General features: G+C 47.4%; 1 protein-coding gene across 4 annotated transcripts in view; it reads right to left on the reverse strand.

Annotated features, from left to right (window-relative positions):
• CDC16 (cell division cycle 16) overlaps positions 1 to 15266 on the reverse strand; it is a 226676-nt gene that overhangs the window by 19074 nt on the left and 192336 nt on the right. For all 4 annotated transcript variants that reach the window (XR_004539864.1, XM_033948569.1, XM_033948568.1 and 1 more), the window contains 2 exons: positions 13452 to 13604; positions 11756 to 11819 (listed from right to left, as the gene is read on the reverse strand). Coding sequence is in view for 3 of the 4 variants with exons in the window: in XM_033948569.1 (XP_033804460.1) it covers positions 11756 to 11819; positions 13452 to 13604 (217 nt within the window). In the remaining variant the exon portion in view is untranslated. The remainder of the gene's footprint in view (positions 1 to 11755; positions 11820 to 13451; positions 13605 to 15266) is intronic.

A 15266-nucleotide genomic window follows, 5' to 3' on the forward strand; every position in this document is an offset into this window, starting at 1 on the left:
GTGGGGGACCATGGCTTTGGCTGCAGAAACCTTAAAATTTCACTTTTGGAGAAACCCCCCCTGGTTATCCCTATCTAATATAATAAAACCCAGAGCCGCGTATGTGCACTCTCACTGCGTTTGCCAGTTTTCCGTGAGCTGTAGGGACCCGCAGGTAGGAGTTCGCATGCGCGCTTAGGGTTCTGTTTTTCATCCTATTTTTCGGTCTGCCCTGCTCCCTGCTTGCCTTGCCGTATTGTATTTTTTAGTTGAAAGACGCGGAGGTGGCTCCTCTCACGATCCCCGCCTGCGTCGGATTTCGAGGGCTCTGGAAGCTATTTGCCCTCGACGCAAACCCCCCCCCCCCCACCGACCGCCCCCCCCCCCCAAGCACCTCCGCCCGCCCCCCCAGCCGACCCGCGACCCCCCTGGCCGACCCCCACGACACCCCCACCCCCCTTCCCCTTACCTTTGTGTAGTTGGCCGGACAGACAGGAGTCAAACTCGCCTGTCCGGCAGGCAGCCAACGACAGAATGAGGCCGGATTGGCCCATCCGTCCCAAAGCTCCGCCTACTGGTGGGGCCTAAGGCGCCTGGGCCAATCAGAATAGGCCCGGGAGCCTTAGGTCCCACCTGGGGGCGGGGCCTGAGGCACATGGGCCCAACCTGACCATGTGCCCAAGGCCCCGCCCCCAGGAGGGACCTAAGGCTCCCGGGCCTATTCTGATTGGCCCAGGCGCCTTAGGCCCCACCAGTAGGCGGAGCTTTGGGACGGATGTGCCAATCCGGCCTCATTCCGTCGTTGGCTGTCTGCCGGACAGGCGGGTTTGGCTCCCGTCTGTCCGGCCAACTACACAAAGGTACGGGAAAGGGGGGTGGGGGTGTCGTGGGGGTCGGCCAGGGGGCTCGCGGGTCGGCTGGGGGGGCGGTCGGAGGTTCTTGGGGGGGCGGTCGTTGGGGGGAGGGGGGTTTGCGTCGAGGGCAGGAGGGCCTGGGATCCCTCCTGCCCGTAATGTAGTGCGGGGTGGGGGTAGGGGGTCGCCGTGGCCAGGAGGGTTTGGGCTCCCTCCTGGCCCGAACAACTAGGGGGGGGTCGCCAGGGCCAGGAGGACTTGGGCTCCCTCCTGGCCCCATATTGTCGGGGAGTTGGGGAGTCGGCGGGGCAAGAGGGCTTGGGCTCCCTTTTGCCCCAATCGTGTCAGGGAGTCGGGGGAGCAAGAGGGCTTGAGCTCCCTCTTGCCCCGATCGTGTCGGGGATGTCGCGGTTGGCTGGGGCAAGAGGGCTTGAGCTCCCTCTTGCCCCGATCGTGTCGGGGAGTCGAGACCGCCAAGAGGAAGCAGCAGGACACCGGTAGGAGCTTCTACATGATGGGGGGTCGGGAGGCTGTGGGGGTGCGAGCGGTCCTTCAGGGTAGGGGTGCGGGTGCAGGTGGGAGTGCGTGCGAGCGGTCCTTCGGGGTGAGGGTGCATGCGAGCGGTCCTTCGGGGTGGAGGTGCGAGCGGTCCTGCAGGGGGGGGGGTGAATCGGATGTCGGGGGGGGCATCAGGCTTTCAGGGTGGGGACAGGACTTCAAGGGGGAGAGGAGAGTCGGGGCGGGCAAAAGGAGAATCGGGGTGGCCAGAGGAGAGTCGGGGTGGGCGAAAGGAGAGTCGGGTAGCATGCGCAGTATACGGGTGTGTGCGGTATATAAAAATTTCTGTACATAAATTTGTGTTTTTCGCGTGCTATACCCGTGTGCGCGTTTTACACGGGTGCGCGTTATCTACGTGAAAATACGGTACTTCACAGGCTAGTTTAGCGCCCTCTAGCAGTCAGTACCCAAGCACAGAGACACACATGTCTGTGAAGTAGAGGAACCTGTAACAACAGGCTAAACTATATTTTTCCCCTCCTCCCCTTGTCCAGCAGTACCCTTTCTCCCTTCCTTCTTCCCCTCCTCCCCTTGTCCAGCAGTACCTGGTACACACTGGGCAGGAAGAGAAGCTCTGGCATCGGCGTCAGCTGATTTGCAACTTCCTGCAGCTGTCACGTATGCCCGGACTCCTGCCTTCGCGTATCTGCCGGATACATGAAGGCAGGAGTCCCAGCATACGATGCGGCTGCAGGAAGTTGCAAGTCAGCTGACGCTGATGTCGGAGCTTTTCTTCCTGCCCAGTGTTCGAGATTGCGCCACCGTCAGCTGATTTGCAATTGCCTGCTGCTGTCACATATGCCGGGACTCCTGCCTTTGCGTATCCAGCAGCTACGCGAAGGCAGGAGTCCCGGCATATGCAACGACAGTTGCAAATTCGGGTACTAGACCGTGGGTCACAAAATAGCAGCTGTAGGATGCAAGTTTGAGACCACTGTTCTAGACCATAGGGATGTACAAAAGTAGTCCCCCAAGAAAGCTAGGGTGGGCTTGCTGCGCTGGCCCCTAAGACCGAGGACCCAAATGGCAGAGTCCTTATCTGGCAGCAACATCCACTCTGTAGAAATTGGTAAATGTGTGAAAAGACCACATCGCTGCCCTGAAAATCTCCTCAGGAGAAACTGATCTAGCTTCCATCAATGAAGAAGCTACACTCCTGGCAGTAAGTGCCTTAATATAAATAGGGGACAGTCGCCCCACAAGAATGTAAGTGGACTAAATGGCTCTACGGATCCATCTAGAAATTGTAGCCTTAGAAGCAAGAGAAACCCACAGAATAAAATGAGCAATATCCGGATGAAACTCCAAAGAGAACTGCTAATCCTGAGATCTAGAACCGAAGAGACCGGCCACCGAGATCCGCAGAGACACAACCATGAGGCCTTTACCAAGGCCCGCTTGGAGAAAGCAAGGACCCGCGACACCTGAGTCGAATAAGGGTCCACCTGTTCTTGGTCACTCCAGCGCTCTTAAGGTTTTCTATGCCTTAGCGTAAGTCGACACCAAGGATGACTTGGTAGACCTAAGAAGCTTTAGCTATGACAAGCTCCAAATAGCCTTGAAGTTTTGTTGTTTTTTGGTTTTTTTAAAGCTGCGTGCTCAAGAACTAAGCCATAAGAGCAAAACAACACAGATCCTTTATGGAAACGGGCCTGGGTGAGAAGGTCTGGAAAGACAATCAAGCACAGACTGTATGCCACCCACAGCTGCAACAATCTGCGCACCATGGCCTTCCATGCAAATCAGGCGCCACCACAATGACGCAGCCGGGGTGAGTTGCAATCCTCCGAAGGAACCAGCCAAACATCGGCCAAGGCAAAAAAACAGATAGAAGATCCTCTGGAGGTCAAAGTTGATCAAGAGCATTAAGTCTCTCGCTTCCGAACTGGATCTGCGACTGAAGAAGCGTGGAACCATCTTGCTTTGCGCTGCAGCCATGAGATCGAGGTGGGGCTGCCCCCAGCACCTCATGAGCGCCTGAAACGCCTACTGAGCTAGGGTCCACTCGCCCGGAACTCTAGACTGATGGCTGAAGAAGTCTGCCAGAACGTTGGCCACTGCGTCCACATGCACCGCTGTCAGCACCAGGAGACTCCGCCCAAAGCAAAAGAAGTTGAGTATCCTGGGCCAAGAAAGAGTTCTTGGTTCATGTCTGACGATTAACAGAGACTACTGTCATCAATGATCGACCACTTCTGTGGTGACGCAGTCCAACAGTCCTGAAAAGGATGATGATCATAGGGAGCCCTTCCCAGCTACAAAGGCTGTCAGCCGTGGTTACTACAATCCAGGAGGCAAGGCTTAATGGAACACTCTGGCAGAGTGATTGAGGACAAAGCCACCAGGTCATACATACTCTGGCCTCCAGTCTCCATGGCAGACTCAGCTCTATGACATTTCAGTAGTAGGCCCAATGAGAGAGGAAGCCATTCTGAAGAGGACACATGCGTGCGTTCATCCAGGGAACCACATTCAGCTTGGGAATCCTGGAACCCACAATCTGTAGGATGTCCCACGACGAAGAGGCTGCCATCTTCAATATCTCTGAAATCTGTGACCAGAGCTTCTATTTTTGAGCCTCGAGCAGGTAAACATGGCCCGCTGCCGTATCGACTATTCCATCTGTATGGGTGTCAGATGGCTCTTTTTTTTTTTAAGTTGACAATTCAGCCCAGGTCTTCCAGTACGCAGAGCACTGTCGCTACCATAATGCGCCCTTTTTCCAAGGGCACTCTGAGCAACCAGGTGGCCAGATAAGGGTGAGCCTGCAACTCCATCCTCCTCAGAGGAGCTGCTACTATCACCATCACTGTGGTGATGGTCCAGGGTGCGGTCTGCAGCCCAAAGGACAGGGCCAAAAACTGACAAAGCTGATCCAGCACATCAAACCACAGAAACCTGCGGTAATCTGGAAAAATGGAAATGTACAAATTCATCTCCGTAAGATCCAGGGAGGTCATAAATTCCCCCGGAGCCACTGCTGAAAGGACCCACCCACAGGGTCTCCATCCAGAACCGATGAAGCTTGAGAGCCAGATTTAAGTGCTGCAAAATCAGAATCAGTCTGCAAACTGTTGATCCTCTCTTAGGAACGATAAAATAAACAGAGTATCTGTCTGAACCCAAAGGTTAGCTTTGCAATGGCTGTACTGTACTAGGGGAGTATGTGGCACAGTAGTTAAAGCTACAGCCCAGCACCCTGGGGTTGTGGGTTCAAACCCACGCTGCTCCTTATGACCCTGGGCAAGTCACTTAATCCCCCCTTTGCCCCAGGTACATTAGGTAGATTGTGATCCCGCTGGGACAGACAGGGAAAAATGCTTGAGTACCTGAATAAATTAATGTAAACTGTCCTGAGCTCCCTTGGGAGAACGTTATAGAAAATTGAATAAATAAATAAAATAAAAAAATACTGCTTGAATATTCATCAAGTGCTGAACAGCAGCCTGGAGACAGCTCACTGTATCCGGGCTCCTGACAGGAGAAAACATGAACTAGTCTGACAGAGGCTGGGCAAAGCCAGCTTGTAGCCCAACTGAATAAATTCCACGACCCACTGGACTGTAAGAATGTGAGGCCAGGCACGTGAAAACCTAAACTCCTATCTGCAGAGAGGCCCTTGGCTCCCTGGTGTCATTGGGTCGTACAGGCAGGAAGGGCGGTGGTAGACAGAGCGCACCTGTAGCCTGGAACCCTGAGAAAATCTATGTGAAGAGGATGAAGAATCTCACCTGTAGTCATGAAAATTTCCTTAGGAGCCACGCAAGGGAGGATGCCCCACACCCTTGGGCCATACCCTACTATCCGGCAAGGTCTTCGGATGATGGTCCATTACCGAATTCATGACACAACAACTTCCCCTGAAAAGGTAGCCATGCCAGAGTTGCCTCAAAGGTAGAATCACCAGCCCACTGCCAAACCCAGAGCATTCAGGGGACCGAAATAGAATCCGCTGACACCCTTGCCAGCACCTTCAAAAGGTCATAGAAGCCATCTGCCAAGTAGTCCATCCCAGTCCACAAAAGCTGAGGAAAAGGCGTTCGTAGCTGAGCTAGACAGGCACGTGCCACAAAGAACATAGGCACAACAGCTCCAATGGCTAAAATAGCTGGTTCAAAACTTTCCGGAGAACCACATCCACCTGGCTGTTTTGCATAAACTTTCAACACAACTGTCCCGTCACTAGGGAGAGAGTTGCACCAGGTCAGCTAAACATCAGGGAAGCTCCCTTGGGTTGCCACAAAACTGTGGACAGTCCTATGCTCGAGGACCCTCGAGGAAGCTGGACCCTCTTGAGAGTCAAACTGCTCTAGAACCATGAACTCATATCCAGATTTCAGGAAAAGTCATAGATTGTGAACAAATGCTGCAGAGCCAGAGAGAAAAAGTTGAAGAAATGAAAGGAGCGGGCTGGGTATCCACGCTCAACTCTGGTAAAAATGCAGCAATGAGATCTGGTAGCGCCTCAAACTTAAACAAGTGCCTGACAGTCGGATCCCCCAAAGGGATCTGCGGATCTAGCACTTATCCAGATTTCCAAATCTGGGAAATGTAGCACTGTTCAAAAAGAATCAGGAAGATCCAGAGCAGCTGCTGGGACCCCTAGAAACAGTCTGGGAAGGAGAACAGATGGCGCAAGCGGTGGAGACCACTGAGATACTTAGCAGGGGGAACAGAAAAGCACCCAGCAGTTGAACCCCTAGAGAAAAATACAGACCAGCAAAATCTCATAAATTCTGAGAAGGTATCTGGACTCTGGGGCATAGAGTCACCCTTAGCCTGTGAAGTACACTAGAGGCAGAGTGAAAAACCTGAAATGGATTTCTTCTTCAGATCTTGCGAGTAGTGGGAAATAACCCTATGGTCTAGAACCCAGTTCTTCAACCGCCGGTCCGTGGACCGGTGCCGGTCCGCAAAATAATCTTGCCGGTCTGCAAAGGATTCAGTCCCCGCCGCAACGAAAGGCTGGCATCAGCTGACTTGCAACTTCCTGTTGCAGTCGCTGTGCCGGGACTCCTGCCTTCGCCGGGACTCCTGCCTTCCACCGCGTTTGCCTCCTGCCTTGTCTCCGCACCTCCAGACCAGCAGCAGCAGCTCTGTGTGCTTTTAACTTCAGCACAGAGCTGCCCCTAAGCAGTAGTTTAGCGCGGTTTCATGAGACAGCCTCGGGGCACATCGCATCATCGAAGCGGGCCGGCTATCAAAGGCCCCGAGGCTGCCTCATGAAACCGTGCTAAACTACTGCTTAGGGGCAGCTCTGTGCCGAAGTTAAAAGTACACAGAGCTGCCGCTGTTGGTCTGGACTCTTGGGCCGCTGAAGGAGGGCAAAAAGCAGCTGTCCTGGAGGTTTCCCTTACTCTCGCCTTTGCAGGTCCCTTTTTTTTTTTCCTTCAAACGGCAACGGGCCCCAGCATCGACATCAATCAAGTAAGTTCCACTGTTCCTTGCAAGCGGTTCTGCTCGGCCAAAGCTTCCCCTCTGACATGAGCCACCCTCAGGGGAAAGAAAGTGACCCGCAAAGGTGAGGGGAAGGGGGGCAGATGATGGAAGTTGGGGGGGGGGGGGAGAGAGAGAAGGGGCAGATGATGGAATGGAGGAGATGAGAGAAAGAAGGGGGACAGATGATGGAAGTGAGAAGAAGGGAGAGAGAGCAGAAGGCAGATGGATGTCAGTTGAGAGGGGAGAACAGATGCTGAATGGAAGTGGGGGAAGAACAAATACTGGATGGAAGGAGGAGATAAATAAAGGGGGAAGAAAATAGTAAGATAATGGAGGGGTGAGGGAAAGGGGTGACAAGCTGTGGGTAGACACAGAGAAAAGAGGGAAACGGGACTAAATAGTAAGAAAGAATTTAATTTAGATGGAGGCAGAAAATAGAGAAGGAAGACCAGAGAAGAAAAGGGAAGAGAGAGCAGAGAATGATATCAGATCTGAGTGGAGGAAATGAGAAGAGAGAGATACTAAAAACCACAGGGAGGAGGGAAGGACAGAGATGCCAGACCATGAGGGGAACAGAAGGAAGATGATGGATGCCAGACCAAATTGGGGGGGGGGGGGCAGGAGGAGAGATGGCAGGGAAAGACAGACAGTGAATGGAAGGGGCAGATGCTGGACTGAAGAGACAGAGAAGGTTATCATGCCGCTGTACCGGGCCCATGGTACGCCCTCACCTGGAGTACTGCGTCCAGCACTGGTCACCGTACATGAAGAAGGACACGGTACTACTCGAAAGAATCCAGAGAAGAGCGACTAAAATGGTTAAGGGGCTAGAGGAGTTGCCATACAGCGAAAGATTAGAGAAACTGGGCCTCCTCTCCCTTGAGCAGAGGATATTGAGAGGGGACATGATAGAAACATTCAAGGTAGACTTAGTAGCTAAGGACAGGTTGTTCACCCTCTGCAAGGCAGGGAGAACGAGAGGGCACTCTCTAAAGTTGAAAGGGGATAGATTCCATACAAACATAAGGAAGTTCTGTGGTAGAAAGCTGGAACGCTCTTCCAGAGGCTGTTATAGGGGAAAACACCCTCCAAGGATTCAAGACAAAGTTAGACAAGTTCCTGCTGAACAAGAACGTGCGCTGGTAGGGCTAGTCTCCGTTAGGGTGCTGGTCTTAGACCAGAGGGCTGCCGTGTGAACGGACTGCTGGTCATGATGGACCTCTGGTCTGACCCAGCAGTGGCAATTCTTATGTTCTTAGGGCAGACACTGGCTGGAAGAGAGTGAAAAGGCAATGAAAGCAGAAACCAGAGACGACAAAAGGTAGAAAAAAATAATTTTATTTCTATCTTGTGATTCAAATATATCAGATTTGAAATATGTATCTTGCTAGACATAATTGGGGAGTGCAAAGCCCAGGCAGTGCTTCTTTAGCTTCCAGCTGGCTTAGGGCTCTCTCTGACCAGGGGGCAGTTGCCCTAGTTCCACTCCCCTAACACCATTCCTGTCATGTGTGACTGTGGTATTCTGTTACATGATATTTGTGTAGCATTCTGTAATAATTTGGCTTATTCAGTTTTCTTGATAGTAGAGGGGATATATGTGAAGGGGAGGGGAGACAGGGGTTTTGTTGATCTTTGCCCTGTATTATTTGTATTTATAAAATGACAATTGTATAGAATATTGTTTCTTTTTATACTTTAATAAAATATGTTCAATATAAAATTATAACTATTTGAGGCTTGTGTGGATGGGATCAGATGGTTTGTGGGACCGAGCTCACGGGGATGGGGCGGCGATGGTTTATTTAAAAAAAATTTCAGTCTTAGTAGTTTGCCAGTCCACAAAATAATTATTTTATTTCCGCCGGTCCATAGGTGTAAAAAGGTTGAAGAACACTGGTCTAGAATGTCTCACCTATTGCACTGGAAGAAACATTAGATTAGCTAGCCTCACGATCCATACCTGAGAAAGAATAAAAAGGAGATAATTTTTTTTTTTTTTTTAACTTAAGGAGAGCTAATAAATGCCTGGCAATCAAAAGCCAGGAAACATTTGAAAAAAACAAATACTAGCTGACAGAAATAGAAATAGAATTCGGGCAGAAAGATTTTTTTAATAGTCAGGCCACACTGAGAAAACTAATGCCACACAGAAACAGAAGTAGTTAATCCTCCACTCTAAGAATTACAGAGAAATATTAGCTGCTTACAGAGAGTCACAGAGAAATAAACAAGCCAGATATCTGTGTGACCTTAATAAGGCACAAAACATACCAGAGTGCTAAATGATTGAAATAAATCAGATCAGGCTCACCAAATGCAGGCTGACGTCCAAGGGGATGCCAGTGGTGGTGGTTGGGGGAGGGATATTGGGGGAGGTAGGGAACGCAGAGATCTTTGAGATACACCTCAGCTCTATAGAAGAGCTGCCTTTTTTAAAAATAGGACCTTATATTAAAAAAAAGGCATGCCCGACAACTGAAAACACAGCTACGGCTGGTTTGAAGAACAAGCTAAATAGGCATCCTCAACTCAACCAAGACTCAGCAAAAAACTGGCTTAGGAATACAAAAACCTAAAATTACAATCATTTGCAAAGATAACCTCAGACTTTCAGGGTTATAGAGACCAATAGCTTTTAGTTAAAGCTCAACTGAAACTAGTTAGAAACCAAGTCAGGGGCACAGTGGTTAGCCCATTATCTATCCACTTGAGACAGAGAAATAATGGACATTCTTTGCTGCACAATACCCTTAAGGTATGAGTCACTTGAGGACTTTTCTTCCTCTGTCTCCATCCATACATCTGGACTAGTCTGATATTGCAGAAATTAGATTTTCTAAAAGACATTTATAATAATGAAAATATTTGAAGCATTCATATCCTAGAATTAGGCTGAAACATTTTGTGCATTTGTTTAAACATTTAAGAAATATCTACTGATGACATACTGGAGCTTTAAGAGTATAGTATGTTGTGCTTAACTATGAAGGAGTGTGTTTTGTGACTATACAGTAGGCAGGGATCACAATGCATAAACACATCTGAGAAAGGAGTCCAAAATGAACCACCCTTCACCAAGACGACTTTAACTAATACACAAATGGAGACTAATCACTAGAACGGGGGTCGGCAACCCGCGGCTCCAGAGCCGCATGCGGCTCTTTTTCACCTTTGCCGCGGCTCTGGTAGTGTGTCACGCGGGCCGGACCAATCAGCAAGCAAGGCTTTCATCTGTGTACGTGCTGAGCTCACTGCTCAGCATGGCTATTTCCCGCCGCGACGCCGGACTTGTAAGCTGCATGTCTGCATCGCCAGAATTTAGGTAGGCTGTTTTCATCCCCGTGGGAGTCTCTCTCGTGCGCTATGGCTCTAAGTCAGGGGTGCCAACTCTGCAGCAGCGATCGACACAAGCTTCTGACGTCGGGGCCTACCCTCTGCGAGTCCCGCTTGTTTCAACTTCTTTTTCCACAAAGGCGAGACTCGTAGAGGGAAGGCCTCGATGTCGGCAGCTTGTCTTGATCACCGCTGCTGACGAGTTGCTGAAGAGAGCCGCAGAGCAGGGGGGTGTTGCCAGGTGCAGGTAGAAGGGAGAAGGCCAGATGCAGGACTCGTGGGTGAGGGAGGAGAAGAGAGAGAGAAAGAGAGAGGGGAGGGAAACAAAAGGAAATATTTCATACTGGGCTGGGCCGGAGTGGAGGGCGGGTGGAAAGATTCTAGCTACAGGGTGCAGTAACAAAGGAAAAGGGGGGGAAAGCTGAAAATGGAGATAGTGACACAAAGAAGAGAAAGGGTAAGCAGGACCTACTGAATAAGGATAGAGATACAGAGGGGACATGAAGAGGAGGTGAAATAGAGACATAGAAGTAATGCTGAAAAAGTGTGGGGGGGGGGATAAAGACATTGAAAGGGCAAATGGTGAACATGGGGTAAAGACAAGGACAGAGACAAATGAAGATTCTGAAAAAGTGGTGAGATAGGGATATAGTGAGATGGACACAAAGAAGGGTGATGCAGGAAAATAGGTGGAATGGTAATTCTGACAAACACAGAAGGGAAATGCTGGATCAAGGAGAGATGGGGCTCAGGCTGGATGGAATGAGGAGAAATGCCTTGTTGGCCCGGAACTTCCTCTCCTACGTCAGAATTGACGTCAGGGAGCGGAATGCTGGTCAGCGCGACGCTTCTGCAGGGAAAGCTTGGGACGGGGGTGGCTTGGGGGCTATTCCCCGATGGCGGTGGCAGCAAACCGAGTGGCTTGGGGGAGGGTACGGAGAGAGAAAGAAAGAAAGGGGGCAGACAGAGACAGAAAGAAGGGGGAACAGGGAGACAGAAAGAAAAAGTTGGGGGAGAGAATGAGGTCTGGAGGAGAGGAAACATACAGGAGGCTGAAAGAAAGGAAGAAAGATTGGATGCACAGTCAGAAGAAGAAAGTGCAACCAGAGACTCATGAAATCACCAAACAGCAAAGGTAGGAAAAATGATTTTATTTTCAATTTAGTGATCCTGTATATAGCATTAAGATAAAAAACAATATATGCAGTGTTAGATTTGTTTTATAATGGTTTTGCGGCTCCAAGTTTTTTTTTCTTTTCGAAAACGGGTCCAAGTGGCTCTTTATGTCTTAAAGGTTGCAGACCCCTGCACTAGAAGGTCCTTTGGACTAGCAGGGAGGGGGGAGAGAGGTACAAACAGGACAATTGCCCTGGGTCTCCACGCCTACCTAAAGCTGAATAAGATAAAGTCTGCTGGTGGGTTTTGGGGCCCCTACTAAAATTTCTGCCCTGGCCCCAGGATATAATACACTGTCCCTGCTAATGAGTAAGCAAAATATTCAAGTATGAGATAGGGCAAAACCTGATTAAGAGCTAAAAAGGAAACAAGATTTCACAGAATGAAAAATATGGGTTATCAAGTGAATGTACCTCATTTCCAATAGCTTTGATTTTCTCAAGAGCATCAAGAAACCATTTTTCTGCTGTTTTCCAACTGAAATAAATCAAATATTGTTGGAGCTATTTAATAATATTTTTTCTCCACAGCTAATAAAATATTCATTGATAAATTCAGAAATCAACCAGTTCAACACTGGGTTGGATCTTTGGCACAGGTCACAAAAGGCCTGGATTCAAGTCTCCTATTGATCAATAAGGCTGCAAAGGTGATATTCTTAATTCCAAGGAGAAATTATATGGCTGCTACTACTTCCACAACACTTATCAGGCAAAAAGTGGTATGGAGATTATGTTTCAGAGTAAATCTTTCTCCAGCCCTCGTTTCCACATAATACACTTCAGAATACAAAGAATTCTGGGTCAAAAACCAGAGTTTTTCCAGATTGCGCTAAAATCATCCAAAAGGAGGAGACCATTCTTATTACTTCATCCTAGGGTCCTTCAAATTAGGGCCTGATTTTTTTCTGCAATTATCCTGTAAATATACCATATGGTATAATAATTGCAAGTATTTATTTTTTATTTACAAAATGTCTACATCAAATAAACCTAAGTGGTTTCCAAAAAAACATACACAATATAAAAGTATATCTTTTTTGAATCATCTCAGTTAGTAACGTTTCTTAATAATAAAGAATCTGTTTCCACAAAAGTGTATGATCCTTCATGGCTCCATCCTTCATGGCTCTGCTTAAGACTGCAGTTTATACAAGTCTGGAATAATATACAAGTGCAGCTATCTAATTTTCTTGCTAAATATTTTCTTGTATATTGTTCTCTTGAATAAATTACACTGTCCACAAATAGAGGAATTTAATTTTAGGGCAATTATCATTAGGGATTATTTCCTCAAGTATATGCTCTTCTTTATATGTTTTCTGCCCTAGTATTTCATGTTCAAGTACTGTACTTGAGTTGTTATTATTGCTAAATTGCATAATGATAAAATAAAAAAAGGATGAAGTAAGCAACTTTTCTACAATTCTCCTAAAGAAAAAACAAACAAACCCACAGTCCTTTGGTTCTTCTGCAAGCCTACTGCAATCAAAACAAAGTATAGTCCCCTACATTTTTTTTATGAAAGGGGGAGTGCATGGCTATAAAATATAGGTACTTAGATCACCATAGGTGGGGTTGGGTGGTGTCTGCGTGAAGGGAGGAATATATAAGCCTATGGAGGGGGGATGTGGGGGAGATAGGTGCATCCGTCTATGGTATGAATCTGAAGATTGGGGGGGGGGGAGGTTGGCTTGGGAAGTACCTTTTGGCACCACCATTCGCCAGATGCTTCAGTATTTGTATTCTTTCCAACTCAACTATAACTAGAAAGAATTATACATAAAGGATCATGAATGTCTATCTGAAGGCAAAATTTTAATTGAACACAGGGTCAGATTTTGGAATGGGTGGGAGAAAAAAAGGTATAATGAATTAAAAAATGGATCAGATGAATGAGAGGTTCCAGCGAAATAAAAGCTCACACTATAAAATGGTCCAATCCATTTCTAAGGGATAAGCAACTTTTATAGCAAAGAAAAAGCAAACTGATACACTGAAAACAGAAATTAGGGAACTATTCTTTTCAAACTGCATCTCCACTCCTCTTTGTCAGAAGCACAGAGCCAATACACATACACACACAAAAAAGAATTCATTAACAACTTACTCTCCATTCTGAAATGCTACTACACCAACTTCGTGCATCATAAAAGGGTCTTCGGGTGCAATGCTTAAAGCCTGGCTAAAAAATCTTTCAGCTAACTTGGAATTATTGGTTAAGCCATATTCTAGTCCAATGTATAGCATTGGCAAGTGGCATCTGTAAAAAAGGCAAAAAAAAAATAAAGATTAGATGTACATAAAAGAACTGCATACCAATGACTATAGATTTTTTTATTGTCAAATTATTTTTATTGAGCTCAGCACAAAAAAGAATACAGAAAATGCAACTGAATACAGACAAGCTCAAATTTTCAAACCAACAGCAAAAACCAAAATTAAGCCCACCACCCAACACCCCCCCCGACCACCCCCTGATTCCCTCTCACCCCCCAGTCCTTCAACATGGGACAACTTAATCCAAATAATTACAGCAACTAAAACTAACAGACAAGCATTGGGTTCAAAGTTCAATAAGCGACTCTGAGCCAGGGGAGTCATAGTGTTCCAAAAGGGTTCCCATGTGCACTAAAAAGAGCGCCCTGGCAAAGATGAAAGGTCTTGAACGTCCCTCTGTTTCCATTGCAGAAGAGTAATCAATCGACACCTCCAGAGGGAAAAATCCAGAGCATTGTCATCCAACCACTTGATCAGAATACATTTCAGAGCAACTAATACAGTCCACTTGAAGAAAGCTGTCGTTCCCTATTAGTGAGGATGGTAATGTGGAGGAATTCCAAACAGAAGGAGAGAACGCTGAATAGTAATGTTCCAAATATGCTCCACAAAAGTAAGATCATTTTCCCAGTAGACTTGAAAGATAGGACAGGTCCAAATCATGTCGCCCAGACTCGCTTCAGGAGCGTGACAATGAAGACACTCAGCTGATGCACAAATTCGAGAAAGAATAGCTCTCTTAGGAGAAATGTACAATCTCAAAACCAATTTGTAATGCTATTCCCAAAAAGTAATATATCTGCGAAAGGCAGGTAATTTCTTGACAGCTGACAGTATCACATCTTGAGGCAAGTTCATATGTAGATCTCGAGACCAAGCAGCCTGCAATCTAGAATGGTCAAGCAAGGGGGATTTATCCTTTAAGTGTCAATGGTGAATTTGAGAGGAACCGAGAGCTGAGAACCAAATGTATAAGCATGGATAACAATTCCTGGCTAGATACTGCTAAATTAAGGGACTGCAAGGAATTTGCATAATGATGAATCTGCATATATGCAAACCCATCAATGGGAGGAAGATCATACTTCTGTTTCAGTAGAGCAAAAGATTTTATTTTCCATCCTCCGCAACCAAATGATACAAATAATGAATCTCCCTCGCTTCCCATCAAACAAAGATAGCATTATCCACTCCAGGGGGAAAGTTACTATTAAAGAGTAGAGGAAGAAAAGTAAATTCAGTAGCATTTAAAGCATGAAAACTGCTGGAGGAGTCCAAACTGAGACAGAGTGTAGATAAGCACTGAAGTGAGTGGTACGAAAACAAGAGAGTTCCACGAGAGTATTAGTGAAGTCAGATGTGCCCTGAAAGAAATCATTTATATGTCGCATGCTGGTCTGTGTCTGTATATAGCCGTTTGGGGGAGGATGGGCTGGAGAGGGCTTCAATGGCTGGGAGGGTTTAGATTGGATGGAGTAGGTTTTAACGGAGATTTCGGCAGTTGGAACCCAAGCACAGTAATGGGTAGAGCTTTGGATTCTTGCCCAGAAATAGCTAAGAAGAAAAAATTTAAAAATTTAAATTGAATCAGGTTGGGTAGACTGGATGGACCATTCGGGTCTTTATCTGCCATCATCTACTATGT

The sequence above is a fragment of the Geotrypetes seraphini genome, chromosome 6, assembly GCF_902459505.1.
Source record: "Geotrypetes seraphini chromosome 6, aGeoSer1.1, whole genome shotgun sequence".
Taxonomy (NCBI): domain Eukaryota; kingdom Metazoa; phylum Chordata; class Amphibia; order Gymnophiona; family Dermophiidae; genus Geotrypetes; species Geotrypetes seraphini.